Here is a 17,745-nt window from a genome sequence, read left to right as displayed (position 1 = left end):
TGCAACAACCATGGCGCCATAGATTGGGAAATGCTGCCTTTATGGAAACTTTGTCGCAGTCAATTAATGCGGCAAATCTGGCTCTATTTATGGTCATTAATACCGTTTTGGTTGTCTTTAAGGGGGTGTGGCCATAATTTGAAGGTGGGGCTTATGGGTAAAATAAAATAAGGGTACACACTCTTTGGCACTATTCTATAAACTATAATAACTGTCTAGAAGTAAAACTCCCAAACACAAAGCTGCCAATGTAAGTTACACCAGTCTTGCCTATGGGTAATTCTACGTTTTTCCTTTGCCCCTTACCTTTCCCTACACTCCCTAAATCGGCCATGTCCCCTTGTGCGTCTTTTTTTTTCCTCTCCTTTTCAACTTTTCTCTTCCTCACAGCAACGTCAAGTTCAACGTCGCCCATTGGCCAGCGCCTGAGCGAGCATCCCCGCTGTCACGCTCACTTTACATGACCAATCAGCGCGGAGCGCCTACTTAACATGCACAAATGTGTCCAATCCCGCGGCGGGTGGGCGGGGTTTCACTCGTTGTTGCTAAGCTTCGGCATCTCAATCGTTACCATCCCTTTCAGTAAGTTGATTGGGATCTGTCAACATTCTCCGCGACTTCTCCTCCCTTGGCCTTTGTCTCCGCCCACTGCCCTGACGAAACGCGTTCCTATTGGCTACCGCGAAACCGAAAACCACGCCTCCCTGCCTCTACCGCCTTCCTATTGGACGGCCGCCTTGTCAATCATCGTATGTCAAACGAAGCTGTGCTCCCGTTTATATGGACTAAGAAGTCCCCCCGAAGCGTCTGAACTCCCTGTAGTTCGTCCCACTTCATCTTGTTTTGATTTTTTCCTTCTTCAGCCAGGGGTGAAGTGCAGAGTTTTTATTTTTATTATTTTTTAAACAGAGCAGATTTCTAGTTTTGCAGCTATATATATTCTATAGAGAGACATATATTTATATACACAAGTATGGAGTTGAACTCTCTGTTAATCCTTCTGGAGGCAGCTGAATATTTGGAGAGAAGAGACCGAGGTATTTGTCATGTCCCTGGGTTGTTATATGGAGGGAGGGGGCTGCCCTGCCTAGTGCATGGGGCTTGCTGGCCATTGGTAACACTGCAAGTCATCAGCCACTGCTTTGCTATAGATTATATCAAGATTTACTAAAAAATGCACTTTTCTATATAAAAATGTACAAATATTGCACGGTTTATGTAAATATTTACAACTATTGCACTATATATACACTTTCTATACACGTATTGGCAACGTAAACATTTACTGTGTATAAGCATATATTGCACACTATATATACATATTGCACACTATATACACATATTGCACACTATATATACATATTGCACACGATATACACATAGTGCACATGATATATACATATTGCACACGATATATACATATTGCACACTATATATACATATTGCACACTATATACACATATTGCACACTATATATACATATTGCACACTATATACACATATTGCACACTATATATACATATTGTACACTATATACACATATTGCACACTATATACACATATTGCACACTATATACACATATTGCACACTATATATACATATTGCACACTATATACACATATTGCACACTATATACACATATTGCACACTATATACACATTGCACACTATATACACATATTGCACACTATATATACATATTGCACACTATATATACATATTGCACCATTACCATAAATATTTACATACATTGCACTGTCTATATAGATATTTCCATATATTGCACTGTGTATAAGCATATATTGCACACTATATATACATATTGCACTGTCACCATAAATATTTACATACTATATACATATGCACATATATTGCACTCTATAGATATTGATACATATTGCACTATATATCTATATACAGATTTTGCAGCAGCTCTATATGTTGCACCATATTGTCTGTAGATATATACTTTGCACTTGCACTATATTAGTATATAACCTAATAAGCACTGCGCTGTCTGTACCCACTCAAATCCATAAACACACTTTGTGCTTAGTTTTTCCATATACATACGCATTATATCATAATATATGGCACTATATACACTGCACTGCTTGTATAGATGCACTTTGCTTTCAGTATAGTCACATGCACTATATTGGTACATATCCCCATAGGCATTACAGTTTGCACTTGCATGTGCACACACTGTGCTCTGTGTGCATATATATTATTAGACCAGTATATAGCTCTGTACACAGTGCACTCGCTATATATATGCATGTTTTGCACTTGTATTCGTGTGCACATACACGTAAACACACTGTGCTCTGTGTGCATATACATTATTAGACCAGTATATAGCTCTATACGCAGTGCACTCGCTATATATATGCATGTTTTGCACTTTTATACATGTGCATATACAGTAGGTGTAAACACAGTTTGCATGCTCTTTTTTTGTCTACACGTGCCTTTCTTTGCATACTACATTTGCATCGGCATGGCAAATCTTGCAAAAAAATGATGCTCCATGCAGCCACCAAGGAGTGTAGCGTTCCCCCCCTGTGTGTATCCTCAGCAGCAAGGACGTGGAGCGCCACTTTGTTTCTGTGTTTTCCTGCAGCATTATATTTTAGGGGACCAGAGATGAGATAATAAGAGAAGCTGGATACGCACGATACATTGTATACAGCACCCATATAGTGCACTGCATTGTGTAAATAGCCGCAGGGAGGTGTATGGCTGGACACAGGGCTATGTACAGAATGACACGCCTGTCACGTGTATGTCATGCCTGCATTGTGCTGCTACATACGTGTGTATGTGCTCTTATGCTGGGCACCAGGCTTTGTGTCAGATGGTTCTGTCAGTGAGATCAACTCTGCCTGTCAGATCAGCTGCAGCTGACACATGAAGGGGGGGGGGGGGTGATTGTTATGCAATGTAGCAAAGCTGAATTTATTTGCTTTGGGACTCCATTGTTTGTGCAACATAGTAAAAAGATAATGTTGTCTTATCTGCGGGTCCTATGGAAAACCATAAATAGCATGCCAGCGTTGCTAAATGTTGCTACGTTTACATACTCGGCACTTACTACAGCCATATCGTCAACTTTGCTAGATTCGTAAACCTATCACAAACTCTTGTCTGCTACATTTAAAAGCTTAGCTCCCTGCTCTGCTACAACACATAGTCAACTCTGCTAGAATCGCAAACTTTTCTCTTCTGCAGCATATAATTCGCTCTGATGGACTCGACTATACCATATCTGACACACTCCACTCTACTACATCACATACTTGATTCTCTAACTCACTATATATATTTTAGGCCACATATTCAGCTCTGCTACATTCCAAACATTCAAGCTATTCTACAGCTCACACTCATCTTTGCCAGATCCGCAGACGTAACTATTTCACATATGACACACTCAGCTCTGCTAATCTGCATTCCTTACTGCTGCAGTTACACATTGGGCTCAGCTACATCCACAAACAGCTCTGCTTCGTGTGTGAAACTCCAGCCTGCTCCATCTGTATGTAGTTGCACAGAGTAACCCCCCCACCCCTTGTCCCTCTTGTCTTTCTCTCCTTGCAGAAGCAGAACATGGCTATGCATCAGTTTTACCCTTCGACAGTGATTACTCCTTGAAAAAAACCAAAGCAGCCTCACTATCTAGAAAATCCCAGAATAACAGGTAACCAGAGAAGGCCCCGAGCACCAATCCCTTGGAGGACATGAGGGGGGAGGTGCTGTGGGCCGTCGCCATCTTTCCTGCCTGGGCTTGGCTCTGTTTTGATTTCATATAAACACTGCCACGCGTACACCATGCCTGCGAGTCCTCCCAGCACTTCCCCCTGATCTCTCGCACACACACAGTGTCACTCGCACAGTCCCTCTTCCTTGCATACATCTACTATGTCCTTGCACTACTTTAGTCTAATCCCCGTCCTGTGCTCTGATCCCATACAGATGACACGTCTCCGCTGTGCTGCACCCATACACTCACACACGCCTTATGGAAATCTTCCTAAATTAGAACGTGGCCCTGTCGGTGCATAGTATTCCTGACATCGCTTTCACTCCTCATATTCTAATGTACTAGTTTAAAAAAAAGTATCAAAAAGTTTTGTATTTGTTGTTGTTTTTGACCCTCTCCCACTGTGTGGCGTGCAAGAACTGAGTTGTAGTATTTATACCAAACCGTGACGCTTAGAAGATTTCTCCAGCAACACATTTCACGACATATTAGTGAACTGATAACAAATGGCTGCATTCAGTTACCCAGCAACTGTAAACAAGATAGACGTTAGGGTTAGTGCCTCTTAAAGGGGTTATCCAGCGCTACAAAAACATGGCCACTTTCCCCTACTGTTGTCTCCAGATTGAATGGGGTTTTGAAACTTAGTTCCATTGAAGTAAATGGAGCTTAATTGCAAACCGCACCTGAACTGGAGACAACAGTAGGGGGAAAAGTGGCCATGTTTTTGTAGCGCTGGATAACCCCTTTAAGGTGTTGTCTTCTTCATGCATTGAAGCTTTTGATGTTTCTGAGTTAAAGGGGTTCTCCAGGATTATAAAAAAAACACACAGCTGCTCTTGTTTAAAACAGCGCTACATCTGTCCTTAGGTTGTGTGTGGTATTATGGCTTGGTTCCATTCACTTTAACGCCCTCCCACCGCTCCACAGTTAATTAACGTCGCTGCAGCCTATGCCCGATGCTGCAGCGACGTTAAATAACGATCCAGGATGACACAGGCGCAGGAGCTGCGCCTGTGTCATCCGCGGCGGGTCCCGCTATCACTGATAACCGGGGGCCAGCTGCAACTCTAAGCACCAGAGCCACACTCCAGTGCTGAGAGTTAGCCCTATAGATACTGTGGTCAGCACGACCACAGCATCTATAGGGTTCCTGACAGAGAATTCTCCCTCTACAGAGGGAGAATTCTCTGCTGGTGTCCATCTGGGCTCTGCGAAGTGATCACAGAGCCCCGATGGTAGCCATGTAAACCGGAAGCCGCAGGCTTCTGGTTTCCTGGCTACGGAGGCTGGTGGGGGGGAGGGAGATAAGGCAGGGTGCGCGGCCATGAGCTCTGCCCCCTCCCCTCTCTCTCCTGCCACTGTCACAAGATTGTAACAGCGGCAGGGGACAGAGGAGAGGTGGCAGACATAGCGACATCAGCTTATGGGATCATTATGATCCCATAAGCTGATATCCTAAAACAACCAGGTCGTGAAAGGGTTAATGGAACAGAGCTGCAATACTGCACACAAACTGAGGACAGGGGTGGTGCTGTTTGTGGAGGAAAGCAGCTATGTTTTTTTATAGAGATGAACCTGAACGATCGGCATTTGAATCCCACTGCCTGGAGAAAGTGGATGCAGCCAGAGGACTGCCTGAAAAACATGGATATGGCTGTATAGCCTATGTCTGTATTCATGTTTTCCAGGCAGTCCTCTGGCTGCATCCACTTTCTCCAGGCAGATTATTTGGGTTCGTACAAATCCGAATTTTTTGTTTGATCTCCATTGTTTTCTAATCCTGGAGAATCCTTTTAACATGACCTCATTTTATATATGGTGCAGATGTTGGATGACAACCACTGGTTGCAGCAATTACAATAATCGTAGAGTTTGCCATCCATCACTTCAAAATCCTTCTATGGTATATAAATCCAAGTCATTGCAATGTACAGTTACATTGACCTTTCTCCTTTTCTTAAAAGAGTTATAACACGCCAAAAATTTCCCCAGAAGCAATGAGCTTAAAGTAATGCATAAAAGTAATGCATTTGGAGATGAAAACAAACAAATTGCCCTGTTCGTAACGCCAAAACTAGGCCACGTCTTTAAGGGTTTTGAAGATTTGTAAAGAAAAAAAAAAAAAAAATTCTGGCATGTCCAATGTTCCTGCTTTAAGATAATCCTGTAGAGGCAGAAATGATCAGTAGGGGCCCCAGTAGTCAGGTGTATCGGCTGAGTTTTCATATGTTTATAAAGTTGGGCTAGAATTACGGGAGTTTTATTATCCTGCTTTTCTTAGAGACAGCTGAAATCCTTGTAATCTGTAGAGGCAAAGGATTACTAACGCTGCGTTTACACGAAGCGATAATTCGCCCAATCGATCGTTTAACAATTTTGAAGCACCGATTTGGTCTTTGGTATAACGATCAGCGTTTAGAAGAATAAATCGTTAGAATATTCGTAAGAAAAATCGTTATTGCGATCGTTTTTAAGATCGCTTAAGCCCATCTTTTACATAGGGTAAATCTTTGAAAGACTGTTTACACAAAGTGATCTGCGAATTTTTAGCGAGCAACGAAGGATGATTTAAGAACATGTCGAAAGATCAAAATGAATGATTTTTTTGCTTGTCACTTGATCGTTTTCTGTGTTTACACGGAACGATTATCGCTCAAATGCGATCGTTATAGCGAAAATTTGAACAATAATCGTTCTGTGTAAACATAGCATAAGAGTAAAGGATTTATGATAATTTATGTATTGCTGCCTGTGGTTCAGACCAAACGCTTCCATTAACCCTTTCATGACCTGGGGTCATTGATGCCTTAATGCCCAGGTCGTATTTGGACATCAGCTTATGGGATCCCATAAGCTGATGTCCGTATCTCTGTGCCCTCTCCTCTGTCCCCTGCCGCTGTTACTATCTTGTAACAGCGGCAGAGTAGAGAGGGGAGGGGGCAGAGCTCACAGGCGCGCGCCCTTCGCGCCCAGCCTTCCCTCCCGACCCCCACCGGCTTCTGTAGCCAGAAAAACTGGAAGCCTGAGGCTTTCAGTTTCCATGGTTACCATCGGGCCCCGGGATCACTTCGCAGAGCCCCGATGGACATTGGAGAATTCTCCCTCTGTAGAGGGAGAATTCTCTATCTGGAGCCCTATAGATGCTGCGGTCGTGCTTAGAGTTGCAGTGGGTCCGCGGCTATCACTAATAGCCAGGACCAGCCGCAGGTGACACAGGCTCAGCTCCTGCACCTGTGTCATCCTGGATCATTAATTAACGTCGCTGCAGCATCGGGCATAGGCTGCAGCGACGTTAATTAACAGTGCGGCAACGGGAGGGGGTTAATTTACCTTACTAGTGTATGTCCGCCTTGTTCATATTTTTTATTTTTTTTCCTCTTAAAGTTCAGTGTACGCGCTGGAAAGCTCACTTTATGGGGCACATGTCTAATGTATTTGCACCAGGATACAAATTCTGTCATGTTTTCATATACCAGAATACATAGTTAAGGAGGTATCTAGTACGGTAGTTTTACAATGGGCGACTATGGGCAATGCATCCTAGTGTATAGTGAAGTGAAGGGAATGGAGATTCCAGCACTCGCAACTAGGTCCCAATTTCATTATTCCAACATCCCATAAAAACAGACTTCAAGCAGAGATAGACCAATGCGTTTCGATTCAGCTAATCTTAATCATAGTCATTGACTATATTGAAGATCACATGAACCGAAACCCGTCACTCTGTCTCTGCTTGAAGTCTGTTTTTATGGGATGTTGCAAGAAATTGGGACCTAGTTGCGAGTGCTGGGATCTCTATTCTCTTAACTTCATATATAGGTGTAAGTATACAGCAGGATACATTGCCTATATATTCTCTACTGTGAAGACAACACATCCGAGCACCCCACGGGGCTACATTAGCCATACGGTAAACTGAATGCCTTTACCATTGCACTATGTATGAAGTAAAGGTTGGGGAATACCCCGGACACACCTTCAATGAGTACAGGATATTTAATTTATGTTTACAATGACTACAACAGCAGAATAGCGAGTACAGCTCTGGAGTAACTTGGATAATACAGGATGTAACTCAGGCTCAGTACAGGATACATAATGTAATGTATGTACATGGTGACCCCACCTGCAGAATAGTGAGTGCATCCATTTTTTTACAAAAAAACGGATGGCAAAAACGTAGTGTGAACCCAGCCTAAGTAATGTGACATTAATAAACTGTTTATATGGCTTAATGTTATATATCATTAGTAAAATGGCTATAGGAGGGTGGTATCAGATGCTTGTCAACACCAGAAGATAATAGACATTTAAAATGATGGGGTAATTTTCCGCATGGAAACTCCTCTGATACCATGTATAAATGTGTTTACAAGCCTCTTCTGACTTTGAGAACAATGGCGCTGAATGAAGCCGTGTGTTACACCTCGTCTGGTATTTATAGCTGGACATCTGTTCTGCCACCAGTATGTGGATGATGGATCTCTTGTGCGCCTTTGTGACTGGTCATAGAGTGTGAGGTGTGAGGACTCTCTAAGGCCTTCCCTGTACTTCAGTTAGAGGTGCCCTGGAAATTGGCTGATTCATTAAATAAGTTCAAGGGAGGCCTGGATGCTTTTCTTGAACAATATAATATTACAAGTTATTGGCATTAGATTTCCGGTGATACGTTGATCCAGGGATTATTCTAATTGCCTTTGGAGTCGGGAAGGAATTTTCTCCCTGTAATGGAGCAATTGTCATCTGCCCCATAGAGGTTTTTGCCTTCAGCATGGTAGGGTTTCTGTAGACAATAAATAACCAACACCGCACTAAATCTATAGAATGTAACAGTCCATCCACATCATACCGGACCCCCCACTCTGTCCGTAATAACTCAGCAATAATATATAGCAAGATGTGTATAGCGTACGAGAGATACCTTGTTTCTGTAGAACTTGATGGACTCTTGTCTTTTTTCAACCTTATTAACTATGTTACTGGAAAAAGTTTTATAAGACTGGATGCAGATTTCCCAGCACCCGGGGAGGAGCGGCACTGAGTTGATAGGCAGCCAAATGATGAGCGGATTGCAGATATAATGAAGTCCTTCACTTTGTTATCACTGTAAATTCGCTCATCTCTAGCGCAAAGCAACAAAAAGACGGTTGACACATCACGTCTATACTTTTGCTTATTATGGCTTATATGTCTCTAGATCAGCCCTCCAGCTGTTGCAAAACTACAATTCCCATCATGCCTGCACAGCCAAGACTAAAGCTATAGCTGTTTAGGCATGATGGGAATTTTAGATTTGCAACAGCTGGAGGGCCGAAGGTTCCCGATCCCTGGTCTAGAGGAGAAGCTGTTCTTAAAGGAGAAGTCAGATGAAAATTTTTGCATTGTGTTGCCCCCCAAAAGTTATACAAATCACCAATATACACTTATTACAGGAAATGCTTATAAAGTGCTTTTTCCCTGCACTTACTACTGCATCAAGGCTTCACTTCCTGGATAACATGATGATGTCACTTCCTGGATAACATGGTGATGTCACGACCCGACTCCCAGAGGTGTGCGGGCTGTGGCTGCTGGAGAGGATGATGGCAGAGGGATGCTCAGTGTCCCTCCAGTGCCCTGTGTCCCTAAGTGTCCCCCTGCCATCATCCTCTCCAGCAGCCACAGCCCACACAGCTCTGGGAGTCGGGTTGTGACATCACCATTTTATCCAGGAAGTGACATCACCATGTTATCCAGGAAGTGAAGCCTTGATGCAGTAGTAAGTGCAGGGAAATAAGCACTTTGTAAGCATTTCCCATAATAAGTGTATATTGGTGATTTGTATAACTTTTGGGGGCAATACAATACTTTATGGTGCGTTCACACCTACAGGATCTGCAGCTGATTTTCTGCAGCAGATTTCATTTAAATAACTGAACACAGCATCAAATCTGCTGCAGATCCTGTAGGTGTGAACACACCCTTAATAAACATTTTCTCCGGACTTCTCCTTTAATCATATGGATCTAGTATTATGTATCTGTTACTTGCATTGGAAATTAACAGGCCTGGGATCAGACATAATGTAATAAGTATCAGCTTGCTGACTGTTTACAAGTAGCAACAAGAAAAATATAAAGTAATAAAGATAATTTTAAAAAAATTCTAGATTTTATAGGTTCACATTAGACCTATAGATATACAATGAAATGCAATATTGAGTGGATTACAAACCTATTACACGGAGCAATAATTGGCTGAATTGGCCCGATTTGGGCAATTATCACTCCATGTAATAGACACAACGATCAGCCGATGAAACGGGTATTGACCGCCCATTGTTACGTGTAATAGCAATGTGTGGCCGACAGCTAACAATTTCCCATACACCTGATACCTTATCTCCCCCCGCTCCTGGTCTTCTCTCCTGTGCTCCGCAGCTTCCCGTGGTGGTCCTGACCTGTGATTGGCTGAGTGGCCTGTCAGCTGACGCTGCGGAGCACAGGAGAGAAGACCAGGAGCGGGGAGAGGTAAGGTATCAAGTGTTTGGGCTAGGGCTGCATGGACATGGCTAACGATGTCCATGCAGCCCTTATTGCCCAATTTTTGGGCCATGTAATAGGTCCAGTAATAGGTCTCCTCGATCAGCTCTTGTTTACTAAAACGATCAGGCCATAGTCAGCCCATGTAATAGGATCCTTATCCTTATAGTCTTTAGTGAGAGGGGGGGGCAGCTGTCAGGCCCCCACTCATTGTACATTGATCCAGTTTGTGTATAGAGTGAAGGACAGTCTTTTTTTTTTTTTTTTTTTTTTCAGAATAATTTTTATTGGAAAAACTTTTTTACAAAACAAATTTTATCCCCATACAATCACAAACTCCCTGGAGGGCATACCCTCCAACCCGCTCCCTCCCTGCCCCTCCCCCCCCATCCCCAGTGCCTCCCTCCCACCCCCCAAACTTTCCAACTCGAAGGACAGTCTTTAATATTGTTGTGTGCACAGAGATCAGTGTGAAGGTGATCACTGATAGGGTACATTTGTTTTTGTATTTGGTAGACAAGGATCACATTGCCTCATAGCAAGTCATTGACTCTAGCAGGCAGGCTCCATGCAGCTCTTTTGAAGGTCTCTACCCCCAGGGCACTAAAATTTATGTTATATTGATAGAATAAACTATACATATAAGTAAGTGCTAGTCTTCCTAATTCCTTGTACCCTTGTGATTGCTAAAGCCCCTATTAAACGGGGTGACATAAATGAGCAAACAAGCCCTGTCAGCGCTCATTTGCTCCTCGTTCCCCACTCGCTGCCAACGCTAGTAGGCGGCAGCGAGTGGGTAAGTGCAAGGGATGCCGCAGGGAGCTGCGGGGGGCTGCCCGGGTGATTGCTAGATCGTTTAGGCAGCCCATTGAGGATAGCGGCGGTCTGCCTCCACCAGCAGATCGCTGCTATCACAGTCGTTTGTCTTTCAACATGTTGAAGGGCAAACGACAGCAACGATCAGCCGACATCGTTCATGTCAGCTGATCGTTGCCTTCTATTACACAGCACAATTATAGTCCGATAATTGTTCCGTGTAATAGGTCTTTAAAACAAAGGGGCCAATTTATGTTCTTGTTGGTGCTAGCTAAGTCCTCTATAAGACGAAGTAATGGAACTTAAAGAATGATCATGTTGGAGAGCAGTCGTCTCCAGCTTTTACGTCCATAGTTGTTGCTAAACTACAACTCCCAGCATGCCCAGACCACTGTAGGCATGCGGAATAATCACATTACTTACTCTCCTTGCTATTTGCTTTGAGTCTCCGGCAACAACTGGAGACCCGCAGGTTGGAGACCCGTAGTGCAGAGAAGGATCATACCCCAAGGCACTGCTCTGTATTGTTACAGTCATCATGCGTAGCTATATCAGGGATTGTAACGTTATCATACCGAGTTGCTCTGGGCACAGGTTTACATGTATTCAGAAACTCTTTGTTATCAACATTTTATCCATTTGTTATCTTGTTTATACAGAGCGATTACACAACCACGTATGATCCTTTGTATTGGCTGATAATTGTTTTGCCGTTTCTTCATTTCTAATGCAATGTAGGTCCAATGGAGTCTGTACAGTTCTATATAATGAAACCAACAGTACTTGTTGTGCTGCCATATGTTGCATGATAGCATGCTCGGGTACGGCTGAACCCAAACGCTCTGCTTTTCATTATCGGTGGCTGCAGAAGTTGGATACAGCCCTAGGGAGTTCTGAAAAACATGGATACAACCTAGGCCTATGGTTCGATCCATGTTTTCCAGGCAGCCTTAGGGCTGCATCCAAATTTATCGGCCTCCGGTAATCAAATGCAGAGCGTTTGGGTCCGCATGCTCAAAATTCGCTCATCTCTAGTATGCAGTGATCATAAAATGATGCCTTATCTTGGAAATAGGCCACCAGTTCATCAGATGAAACTACCCCCCATTTAACGTGCCAATACCCAGATCTCAGTTGGCGAAGTTGTCATCCGCTAGGCACTTCTCTTCCATCACTATGCACAGTGTGTTGACCACGTGGGACGACACTATTGTGAGGTTATGGTAATGATGTGTCTGGATGAGAACATCTTATGTCTTCCAAAAGGACAGGGCGATCCAACAAGATGCGCTGTGTACTACTAATACTGTAGTTTATATACAGACATCTGTCATTCACAACTCGCCCACTCGCCATCCTCCAGTTACACACATACGCACAGCTCCTTTTACTATTTTTACTTATTTTCCTATTTGTTATTGCCTGAATCACTCACTTAAAGTGGCTTTCCATCTTCCTTGTTCTTGAATATTTCTTTTTCATAATGTGGTTGTTCTTTATTCACAATTACCTGTAGCAAGTATTCAGTTTCCCTGCAGCGCCCCCACAGGATAAATTAAGAATAACTTGATTCTTATTTAAAACAATTGGCTGTGCAACTGTGCCTGTCCCCTAGGGAGAGAGACACTCCTTGTAGCTGTTCTCTGCACCAGTGTATTGTTGGAGGCCGCAAAGAAGGGACTGACTTCATTCTCAACTAAACTAAAAAAAAAAAAAAAAAAAAACAACACTTGGGCCTCTTTCACACATACTGGGGCTGATTTACTAACGTGTGCCTGAGGCTGCGTTCACACTACATATATTTCAGTCAGTATTGCAACCAAAACCAGGAGTGGATTAAAAACACAGAAAGGCTCTGTTCACACAATGGTGAAATTGAGTGGATGGCCGCCATATAACAGTAAATAACGGCCATTATTTCAATATAACGGCCGTTGTTCTAAAATAACAGCAAATATTTGCCATTAAATGGCGGCCATCCACTCAATTTCAACATTGTGTGACCAGATCCTTTCTGTGTTTTTAATCCACTCCTGGTTTTGGTTGCAATACTGACTGAAACATACTGACTGAAATATACATATACTGACTGAAATATACGTAGTGTGAACGCTGCCTAAACCTGTAAAATTTAAAAAGCAGTTCTCCTTTAAGGATTTCAGCTCCTGATGGTCTAATTAGGTGCCAAACCATCAGGATTTTGTTGTATAGGATTTGTAGTGATCAGCTTAAACTTTAGTTTGCTACTGGGCCCTTTAAATGAAAGAAAGGTTTTCATAGTATAACAACAAGTGCATAGTGTGACTCCAAATCCCATCCTCTGAAGCCCCCACTGTTCCCCAGGATTGTAGCCAGCTCTTTCTCAATAGGGTTCTCAATTATTTTCTTTGGTAACGCTGCAGCAGCATTTTTCCCCCCTTTAATTAAACCTTAGCACATTTTGTGTATTCATTCTGCATTCGACATTTCACTTTGCTTTAAGGATTCCTGAAAGTAAGTCTGTTTCCTAGTTATTGGGTCTTTTAGTATACAGCCATCATGATGTACTCTCCTGACGTATCTGCCCAAGTAAATACTTAACCATAAAATAACCATTCTGGAGTGTCTCCTTGTTCCTCTATTATTCTTCCTGGATTAAAATTAAATTGACAACTGGGTGTTACTGTTTTCCTTATCAAAGGGGTGTGTCCATACATGGTCAGTGTCACCACTTTTTATGGACACACTTCAACTAATATATGCAATGGTAACACCCAGTTGTCATATTAAAGGGTTATTCCGGTCAGAAGCATTTATCACCTATCCACTGGATAACTGATATAAATTGATGGAGGTCTTAAGACAGGGTTCCTGTACTCCTGGTGATCAGCTATACTCCAGAGCTGGAACATCAGCACAGACAATGAAACAAAGGGTGTAGCAGACAGCTCTATACATTCTGTAGTGGCCAAGCTGGGTTACTGTAGCTTAGCTCCCATTTAGGTGAATAGGAGCTGAGCTGTAGTAACTCAGAATAGCCACTGCACAATGTATGGAGCTGTCTGCTTCCTGCTCTTCTTCACTGTAATGGCCAACATCTAGCAAACATCCTTTTGGAGGGATAGCCAATTGTGGACATACTTCCAATCTGATCTTGATGCCCTATCCTGAGGATAAATACATTTTACCCAGAAACTCCCTTTAATCTTGGAATAACATGTTTAATGGTACAATTAAAGGGGTTCAAGACTATATTGCACTGACAGGTACAGACAGTAAAAAACAGTAATGATGACCGTATTGGTTGTAACCACACTTTATGCAGAACTGTTTGAGAACTTGGTGGAATAAATATGCATATTAGTTATGTATATTATTAATTATTATGTATTTTATGCAATTTCAATACAGTTCACATTGTCTGTCTATGAGACGCTGTGTGCCTGATGTCTACCCTATATTACTAGCCTATAGCAGATTGGTAGACTGTTGACAGTACACAGAACAGTTCTGTGTACTGTGTGTAGGCGAGGGGTCCTCACAGACATGCATTTTGCAGCAGAATTATATCCAGCAGCCGGCCGGTGCAGCCAATGGGATGACATTACTCTCGGCCCCACACTTCACATGTTGGCTGGGCAGCGTTACAGGTCATTCAGCGTGACATGAACAGGGACATTTTGTTCAGCTTCTTTGTTGTGGTAACATTTAAACCAAGCTCTCCGTCCAAATGTGACTTTCCTAAACCAGCAGGTGTCCTCCAAATGATCACAGACGTCACTTATTTCAGCTGCGGCTGATTCTTTTTTTTTATTAAGGCTTCATATTGAAAAGGCAGAACTAAAATAATGCTGACTCCAAAGAAATACTAATTTAGAAATGTATTATTTTCTCAGCATTATTTTGTTGTTTAAGGGGCAGTTGTCCTTTTTTTATATAAATAAAGCTTTTCAGTCCTAAAATAAGAGGAGAAATGGTGTGATATAAATTTTGTACCGTAATCGATTTCTCTGAATGCAGGCAGCTAAGTGTAGGGTATACGTGTATAGAATGAACCCCCTTACTGCACTTGGACACATGATCTCCTCCAAATTGTGTTGTTTTTACTGCTAAGAGACAGCGGATGGCTGCCACCAGCAAAAGTGTGTCTGTTCTATACAATTATTGGTCCACTGCAATAATCGGGATAGAAGTTACCTTTAATCCTGACAATTGAACCCCTTAGATCCTGCATGTCAGTGCAGTGACTGCTGCATCTAAGGAGTTTAACAAAGGGGAGGGGCCCTCTTTCAGCCCATTGGAATCTTAGGAAGTGAACACAGGATGCTAATGGGTCTCTATGGCCGCTGAGCTCCAGATAAAGGTCCTCAGATCTGTCAGTGCCAGCCTATATATTTAAAAGCGTTATATAAGTGATCAAACGATCAGAAGCTTTAGTCCTCTAGTCAGGAAAAAAAGTTAAAATAAGTTCTGTAAATTTAAATACAATTTGATAAAAAAAGAAGTATATAAATAATATAATTAAAAAAAGTATAAAAAATAGTAAAAGAAATAAATATATAGTGCCATGACAATACTAACAATACATTGAAAAAATATAACATATTGGGGGTGATTTATCGAAGGCTGTAAAATTTAGACTGACAAACTGCCCACAGCAGCCAATCACAGCTCAGCTTTTATTTTACCAGAGCTGAAAGCTGAGCTGTGATTGGTTGCTGGGGGCAGTTTGCTATTAGTTTCCCATTCCCGTGTAGGGGGGAAAAATGGCAAAAAAAACACATTGACAGAAAAAATAAAAATCATGGTTTCTGGAATGTGGCGACACAAAAATTATTATTTTTCTATAAAATGTACTAAAGTATTTAAACATAAGAATAAAAATGCCATGTAAATCTGGATTAATTTGTATCTTTATGACTATAGCTAGGGTTGTTACGATATCTACAATGAGAAAACTCCAAAGGAAATGATCTTCATCATCTTATCAGAAAAGCAAACAATTTGTTCAGTTATCCAGGAACTCCCCTAAATCTTTGTATAGAGAGACCTGTGGTCCGGGCCCTTCCTCCTCTGTTATATGAGAAATTCCCCAGGATTCCAGTGGTATAAAGTTAATTTACTGGCATTAAACTCTTTTGAATGTACAATACCATCATAGAATTCTTTATATGGCGCAACATTTATCCCTCTTAACCAGAGGTCCTTGGTATAGATGAGCGAACCTTGAGCATGCTCGAGTCCATCCCAACCCGAACTTTCGGCATTTGATTAGCGGTGGCTGCTGAAGTTGGATAAAGCCCTAAGGCTATGTGGAAAACATGGATATAGTCATTGGCTGTATCCATGGTTTCCAGACAACCTTAGAGCTTTATCCAACTTCAGCAGCCCCCGCTAATCAAATGCCGATCGTTCGGGTTCGTATTGACTCGAACCCGAACCCGGTTCGCTCATCTCTAGTCCTCGGCACTGTAGCAGACTGTTAACACATTTTGTTGGTGAAAAGTACGAAGCTAATAGCCATACCAAGTATGCCTATACCCCCCCTCCCAAACCCCCACCACCTCTCTCAATGAGGAGTAAGTGATAGTTGCAATATTTTTGTGAAAATTGCAGTTTGTGCCAAAAATTGCTCAAAAATGCCAAGTAAATGCAATGATAAATCCCCCTCCCAAGGATTTTTTATTCTCCTTAATACATATTACAGGGTGACACAAGAAGCATGAAGGATCGGATGTTAGTGAGTGAGGACAGACCACGTTGGGTGTTCATCTGGGCAGAAATATTATCTGCCATATATATATTTTTTTAATTCTCCTTGGGAGTGATGTCATGTTGCCCCGAGTCAATGGGGGGCATCAGGTGTTGTATTTCATAGCCAACCAGAATACAGAAGTTATCTAAGTCTCTGGTAGAGTCTCTTTCTCTAAGTCGTAAGACTCTCCGTTCAGGTTCTTTTGGCATTGTACAGTGTTCCTAGCTGGGAAAGGTCTATATATAGGATCACACAGGCACTGGAATGCTATCCCTCTGTCCGAAAATACATTTTACGTTCATCTGTGGTAGAAATATGGTCAGCATGATTATTTTCTGCCTTCTATAGATATAAATAGTGGCCACGTAATTCATGGGTGTTCCAGGAGAGAAGGTTGTAGGTACATGGCTGATGTCTGGGCTGATAAATAAGGGGCAGTACATATTGTGGCCTGAAGGGTAAAGACTGGAGTCGTGGAGATGCAGAACAGAGCGGACCAATGATGATAATATGGACAATAATGAAAGCACAAACCTGTTGCCTAAAGAGGCCCCCAAAGTTCCCTCTGCCACATAACAAGTTATATATGGCACTGGTGAGTGGAAGGGCTGGCCTATTATTCATCAATGGAATTCTACCTTCAGCAGTCCTATGGGATAAATTATTCCTACCAGCACTTCCCTTTATGTACAACCCTCTCGGTCCATTCTGTCGCTTTGACACCAGTAAGGATCCTGTGTGACAGACTACTAGAAACAAGGGTAACTTGTTTACATTCCCGTCATCGAAGACATTGCGCCTAGAACGCCACAGACAACACCACAAACATATCCACAAATCACTAATGGTAGCACTTAACCTTTGTTATAGATATATATAAAGCATATTAAACCACATAGAAATAT

At 42.2% G+C, this 17,745-nt stretch overlaps 1 protein-coding gene and 1 long non-coding RNA gene across 2 annotated transcripts in view; one reads left to right on the top strand and one right to left on the bottom strand.

The window, feature by feature from the left end:
• Positions 1–440, bottom strand: part of LOC138796740 (uncharacterized) — a 47,389-nt gene extending 46,949 nt beyond the window's left edge. Inside the window, exon 1 of the long non-coding RNA XR_011363812.1 lies at positions 307–440. This is a non-coding gene — a long non-coding RNA (uncharacterized lncRNA). The remainder of the gene's footprint in view (positions 1–306) is intronic.
• A 135-nt stretch (positions 441–575) lies between these two features.
• The window catches only part of MXD4 (MAX dimerization protein 4), a 62,780-nt gene continuing 45,610 nt past the window's right edge, over positions 576–17,745 (top strand). Inside the window, exons 1-2 of the mRNA XM_069977317.1 lie at positions 576–1,037; positions 3,604–3,703. Coding sequence (XP_069833418.1) covers positions 974–1,037; positions 3,604–3,703 — 164 coding nt within the window. The 5' untranslated portion in view covers positions 576–973. The remainder of the gene's footprint in view (positions 1,038–3,603; positions 3,704–17,745) is intronic.

Source organism: Dendropsophus ebraccatus, chromosome 7, assembly GCF_027789765.1.
Source record: "Dendropsophus ebraccatus isolate aDenEbr1 chromosome 7, aDenEbr1.pat, whole genome shotgun sequence".
NCBI classification, from domain to species: Eukaryota; Metazoa; Chordata; class Amphibia; order Anura; family Hylidae; genus Dendropsophus; species Dendropsophus ebraccatus.
This window is presented reverse-complemented; position numbering and strand designations above follow the sequence as displayed.